Genomic DNA, 9,334 nt, shown 5'->3' on the forward strand with positions numbered 1-9,334 from the left:
GGGGTAACACTGGACTCCACTCCCTCTGCCTGCTGGGCTAGAAGGAAGCATCAGTCATTTCAGCAGCAGTGTCTCCATGCTTCTATTCCAGTGAAGGAACTCATTTTCCCCGATTAAAACATGCACCCTAATTTCGGAGGACTGATTTGGAAGGGAAAGGTGTGTGTGGTATGTGAAATATAGCATTTCCATACACACAGCCTGAAAGCAGTCTCATGACATACATTAGGATACGTGGTAAGCAGAGCTGGTTAGTAAACATTTTTATCTCCCTACAGTTAAGGAAATGCTGCAGCAAAAAAATCATATCTGAACTCTCTCCATTCTGACCCACTGGCATGGTGCCTTGTGGGGCTGACATCTGCCCGAGCCCTGCTCCCATTCTCCCCTGTCGACTGAGCTCCCTGATGAAACAGCTTCCATGATGGCCTATGATGGGGCGGACAATTATTTGGGGCAGAGAGCTGCTCACTGAGTTTTGGCAAGCCTTCGAGGGCCACACGACAGGCAGCCAGGGGCCGATAAATATTAATTTTCTAAATTTTTTAGGGGTCCCGCGGGCCGGATGGCATGGCTTGCCTGTCCGCATCTGGGCTGCATTTTGCCCACCCCTGGTCTATGATCTTCCCTTAGGAGGAGACGCAAGTGCCTTACAGAACTTACATGGTCATGGTAGTTTGTGGGAGATGAAGTCTGGCTGGGGAACGAAAAGAAATGCTATCTGGTCAATTATTTCAGTTAATGAATAAAGCTGAGAAAACTGCAATCTGTCCTACATAGTCCACAACTAGGTAACACCTTGGTTGGAAGACATTTGCACAGCTGTGATGGAGCTAGCAGTACTCTGGAAGGGGAAATTCATTGGGTGCAGGGGAAGAGAAGGCTTTTGCACCAGTGAGGTGCCCACAGCACAGCAGGGAATGTCACCTGGAGGGAGGAAGTCATTCTCTCACCTTGTGCTGCCCAAGGCATGAGTCTCCTGTGACCTCTGAAATCCTCCCAGCCAACATCTCTCTTCTGTTTACACTTGCCACCACCCTGTGGCTCTCTCTGTCCTGCCTGTGCAATCTGTGCCTGTGTGTTGGAGCATGAAATAACCCCAGATCTCACAATGTAGCTAATGGGAGAAGCACGTCTTTACTGGAAATTCCAGAAGTGCCATAAAATTCCTCCTTCTCCATTCGCAACTGGATCCAGGCAGGGTGACACTTGCGGGAACAAGAACCACAGCAGCCCCACCGCGCAGCTGGTGATCTATCATGCAATGAGAGGCCACAATGCAATCATTCAGAAGCCAAGGTCAAGGCAGGGTGAAATCAGCACTGCTTCTGGCTTTGGGAAGGAGCACAGGGCAGCCGACTCTTTCTAGCCCGTTTCATAGTGTCATCTGAAGGACGAGTACATTAAAAGGCAGGCAGTTATTTCTGAGGGGTTGTGGGACTGGAGAGAGAAAACGCTGGGTCTTGAAGAGATGAGAACAGATACCATGACAGAAGTGAAGCAAGAGTGCATTAGTCTCATACTGAAGTCCAGAGAAGGAGAAAGGTATTTTGAAGGCTACAACCCAGAGCAGAGTGACACAGGAGAGCGTGGCTTGTGAAGCTGGGCACAGGTCCTTCAAAAGACATCTGTGGGTCAATGTAGAGGCATAGGTGTAACTGCAGGAAAGCTCAGTGAAGGTGTGCTTAGCAGGGTGTTTTGCATGTAGGTGACAAGGCAGGTCATGGGGCAAGAGGTACATGTGGAGTACAGGAAGAGGTATCGTGTATGTATGGGACGTAGGCTGGAGAAGATGCACATGTGCATGGGAAGGGGTGATGGATACTAGGCATGTGCCTTGGAAGAGGAGAGGGGGATGACAACCGTGCAGCCTGGGTCCCCTGCGGCGATTCCAGCTTTACTTGGATGATTTCCGTGGATCCTGGCAGGTGCCATAGTTGGTGTTGGTGATGGAGCCCACCAGGCTGCTGTCAGCCTCACAGGTTAAGCCTTGCTCACAGGGACATTTGTAGTAAACTCCATAGAGGCTCTGCAAGGGACACAAAGGCAAGGGTAACAGTACAGGATATTGCTTGGAGTGTACCCAGCGCTCCCTCTACTCTGCCAGCAATGCCTGGGCAACCTGGCCCGCTTCTCCTACAACAACCATCTTTCCACCTTCTTCCTGACTGTCTGCTAGCATGCAGCAGCCCTCCTGAGCCGGTCTAGACAGCTGCCACCCTCTCTGCATGCGAGTGCTGCTGCCGACACGATGCCTGCAAGAAACTAGCCACCTCATAGCGGTGAAGTAGCAGGACACAGGTACGGAGGACAGTCTCTGTCACTCCCTATTGGTTGCTCCACATGAGACTTTAATGAGGAAGTGCCAACTGCCAAGTAGGGGACTCGGGCCCAGTTTCTCAAATGCATTTGGGTATCCAACTCCTATTTAGGCACCTCGCTTCTATTGATTTCATCATCAGTTCAATAGGATGTAGGTGTCTAAAGACCTTTCAGGATATGGGCCTTAGTCTCTTAGCTGAAGCCGTTGTCTCATCATTTTAACTGAAAAACTCCCAGGTTTGAACAGGGCAGGGTCAGTTCCATGGACACTTGAGCCTGTTTGTGGGGTCCCTTTCTCCTGCCCTTTCTCCATGCAGACCAAGAACCCCTTAGACAAGGAAATTCTCAGTGATGCTGGAAGTAGACCATCATTCATATCTGGGTCCACTCATGGGTGCAGCTGAAGGAAGTCCCATAACAGGGCAACGTTTGAGTGGAGCATAAGCGGGACCCAGAAAAAGCTTCTGGACTCCTTCCCCAGGGAGGTTAGTTCTGGTGGGGCTAGGAGAGAGCCTTCCTGGAGGAAGAAGCTGTGGTTGGTGGGGAAGGGAGGGCTGTGGAGCTATCTTGGCAAGAAGGTGTCACTGGAAAAGGGTCTCCTGAATGGGCCTCGAAGATCCAGTCACAGCAGGATGCAAAATGTTGAGACACCAAGGATGTTTTGAGGGCAGCTTCAAGGAAGGAGTATCCCAGAGGCTATCAGAGGGTGGCCTCCCAGTGATCTAGTGTTTTGGCTTGGAACCTCCCAGCTCCTTGACCAAGGCCATTATCCATAATTTGCCCACATGCCCTGATCTCTGCCACGTTATGCATTGCCAAGAGTGGGGGAGGAAAAAACCACATTAGAGGGAACACAAGCTAGAGCTAGTGGAAGAGCAGAACTTCAGGAAATGCCATGTACCTTTGGGGAACAATCCTCAAATTCGATGGCTTTGTTTGCACAACGAGCCAGGCTTAGCCCACTGGTCCTGTGACAACAGCTGCTTTTGCATTGAGCACTTTGCAGACACAGCTCCCCATTGTTCTGTAATAAAAGCACAGCAAGAGCCAATACAGAGACCCGAACACCCCAGGGTGAGGGTCCATATCTCCCTACTTCTTCCTACTGAAGGTAGCATCCAGTGGTCCTAGCTGCTTAGTGTGCAACCCATCTCCAGTGATAACTGTTGCAGGGAGTGAAGTGCGATTACTCCACTCTACAGAGGTTCTTACAAGTGTGTCTTGGTGCAGTCCATATATTTGCACCCAGGCTCACACAGTGGGACTGGTCAAGGGACCAACAAAATGCTACTTGACCCACGTGTCCACCAAAGGGTGAGCAAACTTGTACTCTGTACATAAGGGGAAATTTTGTAACAAATTCCCCCAATCAGGAGGTTGACAGACAATCTGCACGGGCTTCAGTCTATGCATACATTCATGCACATGCAGAGTGTAAAGAGTTTCAACCCATCCACATGCATTAAGGGCCAAATCCTACAGTTCTTCCTTGGTACTGACTCAAATAAAACTCCCAGTGAAGTCCACAGAAGTTGGCCTTGAATAAGTTCCTAAGAAGAAAGCGCAGAGTTGAATAGTAAAAGTACATCCACTTTACACACACACACGCCCCATTCACACATACTACATCCCATTTCACAGCTGAAACGTGCCCAGTAGGCTGCATGTCAACCAACACTCTTGAATCTTAGCCAGAGAAGCTGACATTTCCCTCTCCTTGCCTCAAATTCTGCAAGACCCCTCTCTGTGATTTACAGGGACTGTCTCACACGTATGTGTTGTGATAGGCTCAGGCACCTTTTGCATCGCAACTCAACCCTGAGTTGGTCCATGCTGGTCTTGTGATTCAGACACTAGTTTGAGACTCCAGAGATCTCCATTCTGGGCCTGCCAGTAGCAACCACACTTCCAAGGCACTTATTTTTGGAGGTGCTGAGCTCTTGCTGCTCTCGTTGGCTTTGATGGAAGCAAGATTGCAAAACACTTCTGAGAAGCAGGCAGCTAATCTCTTTGGGCCTCAGTTTCCCATTCTGGAAAATGGGGCAAAGGATATTTCTGTCTTGTAAGGAGATTACAAATATCAAGCCACTAGTTGGTGAGGCCACCCTATAATCAGTGGGACCAATATTACTGGCATTTCTATAAAAGGAAATCAAATATGTTGGAACTGAATGTTGAACTGTTACAGATGCCTCTATAAATCTTTCTTCTCTTACACTATGGAATCACCAAGGGGAAGGAGGGAGGATACTCTGAGCTGCATCCTGAAAACCCCCAAGCACACATGTAATTCCCATCCACCCCAAGAGGGTTGCCTTCTCTGGAGAGCCAGTGGGCACAGACCCATGTGAAGTCTGTGTGGCTGAATCGAGATATTGCTTGATCCCCTTCTTACCAAGTTGAAGATGAGTCCTCGCTGGTGAGAAAATGACTGGGCAACAGCAAGAGAGAGCAGCAGCAGGACCAGAGTTCTCTCCATGGCGTGATAGGACCACCCAAGAGTCTCTCTGCTGGGTTCAGGGCATGGACAGAAAGGTGCAGGGATGATTCAAGTATATAAAGCAGGTCTCCCTAGTCACATGACCAGCCCTTTCCCAATTGCATCCACACACATACCTCTGCAGAGCCAAGTGCTTAGGGAAAAAACAAGGTTTTTTCTCATGGTGTGAAATGTTTAAGCTAAAGACAGAAACAGATAAGAATAACAAAGATCCCCCAATTTCTGCTCAGGCACTGCTCTTATTGAAGGTGAATAGAATCCCATGCAAATTCATCATTATACTACCCAAGGTCTTAAAGTCTATTAGTTAAATTAAGCCAAAGACCCACTAACATCAATAAATGCAAAGGTTAAGATCAAAGCATTTCTTTGCTTTTACCTTTCAGATAATCGGCTGAGAAGTTCCACATCTGCGCTGTAGCCCCTCCACCCCTCTTGGCCATTCTCAAGGTCTCTATAGATTAGTTAGTACAGCCACGCTTATCTCACGAGCTCTCTCGGCAAGATCAGGAACCACAGGAAAAAGGGAAGGATTTCGCTCAACCAAATTTTGGTCAGCCAGCACTTCTCTTATAGCAAAGACCAATGAAAGTCATGGCAAGGAACCAGAACCATCAGCACAGCCAAAGAGAGATCCCATGAACACACACTGGTGGCCACAAAGAAGAGTCGTCCTGCGAGAAGATGTGCAAGAGATTTCAGTTGCCTTTCCTGAGAAAAATTTACTACTGCAATCACAGTAGTGTGAATTCCAGTGAGTACCTTCTCTTCTGGCAATGTCTGACTATTGGAAGGAAATTTGCTAACTTTTTCTTATGACAAATTTTCTTAAAAGAATGAGAAGATATTCGTATCTCTGTCAAATGGACTGACCATTTTCTGTAGTGGTTCTTTGTTACCACAAAAAGCTTTCCTAACGAAGAGATTAGGAAATTAAACCTACAATCCGGCCTGCCTCTCTCTCCTTGGAAATCCCCCAGATTCCCTGACTGCAGGAATGCTTTGCATGCAAGTCTCAAGCACCCACATTCAGTATGGGGTTGATTCAGCCCATTACAAAAATACAGAATTTGGACTAATAGTTTAGGGAAGGGGTTTCAGCCCAGACCCAACCTCCATAGATTTCTATTCTTCAAGTCGTTTGGGAGGCAGCATTACATCTTACACACTTCCACCTTCATCCTAGCTGATATGGGAAAGAAACTCAGTAAGCCAAGTCAAATATACATGAGTAAATAGGCATGCTCACACCACAGCCTGCAGACCTGGGGAAAGAGCTATGCAAGCTAATGCAACCATCAGGGTTTTATCAGCATTGAAATCATAGACCAGCTTCCAGGTCTTTTTGCTGATATGGAGTTAGTCCCCACCTCCAAAATGGGAATGAGCTGTGGTGGTAAGAGCACTGGGCTAGGAGTCAGGGTCTATGGGTTATACTCCTGACTCCATCCTGAGCTTGGTAAGAGGTCAACATTTTCAGAAGTAGCCCTTGAAGTAGGCATTCCCAAATTCCACGGTCCAACAGTTAGGACTTGGTTTTCCAAGGTACTGGAAACACTGCTGAAATCAGTGGGAGCTGGGAGAATATAGCACCCCTGAAAGTCTGGCCCAACACCTTGAACACCCAAAATCAGAGGCAATTTTTGGTTTTAGCATGCTTCTCTGAGACTTAATCAATGTCAAGGAATACACCTTCAAGGGTAACAAGAGGGCATGAGTAATTTTGTGCTGTGGAATATATTTTGCTTTGGTATTATATAGGACCTCTCTTCTAAGGCCCCTGCCACACTTATATATGTTCCTGTGGGTCTGGGAGGCACTTCACAGAAGGTGAACCTGGGGCATATAAATGTGAAATGGCCTGTGCAAGGCAACTTGTCTACAAGTCCAGAACTCCTGGCAACCCGCCCCATGATCTTAGCACTTGGCAATCCTCTCTCCCTTATGATCTCCTTTTAAAAGAACAAAAATCACAAAATGGACTTAATTTTCTTTCCCTGCAGACCCCTATCAGTAAATCCAATCTACTGAACCACTGCAATGCCAAATGATGTGCTACAGGAATCTAGGAAACTTATTTATCCTGGGTAGCCAGATGGACCCAACACAGTGCTGATTCCACTGAAATGAATAAATGATCCAATTAAAACCATTGCTTGGCCATGTGCCCCTTCTCATTACACCTTATATTGGCACTGGCAAAAGTCACACACGAGGCCCCATACTGCTGAGACTGGAAATCGGTCTCTGTCCAGAAGAGCTTATCATCTAAGATGTGAAATAACATCTGGGAATGGGGCCAGGAGAGCTAAGAGTTATAGCAGTTAAATTGCTCACGCTAAATGTGTGGTCATCTTGGCAGTTTGCTAAACAGAGACCGAATTGTACTGGAAATCAGTATTCAGTGTTATTGATTCAGGGGTCCTATAGGAGGGGCAAGGTTGAAGGGGAATAGGAACGGCAAGTGTGGTGTGGTCTTATACATCCTGTTTGGTCCACAAGCACCATCCACGTGAATGTTAGTGCTCTGGGACAAGTAGTTCAAGGTCCTATGGATGACCCAGCAGGAGTCAAAGTCTAGTCCTACTGAGCAACTGCTTAGCAGCATGAATACACAGGTCATTGCCTGGCCCAAAAGTAACAACTTCTTCACCCTAGCTGCAATTCAGCTAGGGATGAGCTAAGAAGAAAGCATAAGGGCTAATAATACCAAGCTGTAAATTAGTCAGGGCACTGTGACAAAGCTTTCCAGACCTCCAGCTGCCATCTCTTCTCAGCCATTCGAGCTATACCTTGCACTCCAGCAAGGCATCTGTTAGAGCCCCACAGTGTCACTGATAACAGCTTGGCTGCATGCCCAGAAGGAACCAGCAAACAACACCTGTTCTTCCATATATTTGCTCTTTAAATATTTCAGTAGTTAAATGATAAAAGGAAAACAGATCTGGGAACAGAGCAGCTTTGCATTTCCTATCACTCTGTCCACTTCTAACAATGGTTAACAAGTCTGCAGCCCTTTTTTTTGGCCTGAAGCCTTTGAGGGCTTGTCCACATTGCAGCTATGGTTCCAGTTATCCATGCTGAAGTTGCTCTTCTCAAACTAGCTGCAGTGAGTCTGGCCACATTTTAAAAGACCCCTTGAACTCTGCAAGGAGGAAGCAGGGTGGGGAAGGGCTAGTAGCACAGAATAGCTGAGATGCCTTCTGAATTACTAGTTCAGGGGCTAACAAAACTCAGCACAAGGCCTTTGCTGGGCTGGCCTGCACAAACTTAAGCTATTATTAGCTTGAGCAATAGACATGCGTGTGTGTGCAGAAGACTCAGGTGAGGCACAATGCTCAAATTACACCTCAAGATAATATTGCAGTCATGTCAGGCCCTTTGCCCTCTGAGTGCTAACAGATGGGCAGCAGCAGGCAAGTGTCAGATAACTCCAGAGTATTGTGACTTCGTCCCTACTAAAAGGGCCAGAGAGCAAACCATCTCCTGCCAGCTAACACTGAGCAACTAAAGAAGTCCTTCATTTCAAAGGAGCTTAGGTTAGCACATTCTCCATTGATAATTAATGCCAAGGTCTTGATTAAAAGAATCTTCCCAAGAGAACCCCTGTATACTAGGAAATCCCTCTCTGTCCCAGTTACAACTGAGCTGCTTTGCCAGTGGTAGCGACAGTGAGAGTGTTGGTATACAGAGGGGTAAACTGGTTTTACCGCTAAGAGTACTGGTATGTCTGCAGTTCCATCACAGCAGTGGCTCCATTATAACATGGACATACTCAAACTAGTTAGCTCCAATCCTGGTAGCCATCTAGCTGAGCCAACACAGAGGTCTGCACGGGCTTTAAAGAGGGTAAATTAGCCTGCTCTGAACTCTGTGCTGCCCCAGTGACACTTCTACCAGTATCTAGGCTGGCTGGTTTACTTCTAGCTCAGGGATCTACCTTGTGCTCAGGCCTCTACAGACATGGCAGCCAGACCACGCAACACCCAGGCACATTCAGAAGGGAGTTAAATGAATAGGTTGCATGAATGACAGTGTCCTGCTTATGCCTGTGTTCCCCCAGAGTTGCCCCCAGCAGAGCTGATCCAGGACTGGGGCCAATGCCATCGCTCTCCAAGCAATGCTGGTGCCACTTGCACCTGCTGGGTCAGCCTGAAGATCCACAGACCCCCCCCCCCTTGGGACTGCCAGTGCAGCCGGGAGGCCCATGCAGGGAGCCAGCGAGAAGGATGCTGCACCCAGTCGCTCCTCTGATTGCAAACCAGACACCCCACTGGTGCCAACAGTGCAACCCAAGTGGAGCTATGTGGCTTTACTCCAGCTCAGGATTTGGATCCTGCCTCCCCCCACCACACCCTCCCTGCTGGGCCAGGGAGTTGCAATCCCGTGGAGATGCGCTCCTGGCTGCCGGTCAGGGCATGCCCCGGGGACTCCTCCGCCGCCCCTGCAGCCACTCTCCGGCTCCGTGCCGCCGGCGCTGTCCGCGGTGCTGAAGGGCGACAGAGAGCGGCG

At 48.2% G+C, this 9,334-nt stretch overlaps 1 protein-coding gene across 1 annotated transcript; it reads right to left on the bottom strand.

Annotated features, from left to right (window-relative positions):
- Window positions 1–1,119: 1,119 nt before the first annotated feature.
- On the bottom strand, window positions 1,120–7,649 carry CLPS (colipase). Its single transcript, XM_019513773.1, has 3 exons — window positions 4,718–7,649; window positions 3,224–3,346; window positions 1,120–2,029 (listed from the first exon to the last, which is right to left on the bottom strand). Exons 1-3 carry the CDS (start codon window positions 4,799–4,801, stop codon window positions 1,898–1,900), a joined length of 339 nt encoding a protein of 112 aa, XP_019369318.1. The 5' UTR covers window positions 4,802–7,649; the 3' UTR covers window positions 1,120–1,897.
- Between the last annotated feature and the right edge of the window lie 1,685 nt (window positions 7,650–9,334).

This window comes from Gavialis gangeticus, unplaced genomic scaffold, assembly GCF_001723915.1.
Source record: "Gavialis gangeticus isolate Ggan-Ray unplaced genomic scaffold, GavGan_comp1, whole genome shotgun sequence".
NCBI lineage: Eukaryota > Metazoa > Chordata > Crocodylia > Gavialidae > Gavialis > Gavialis gangeticus.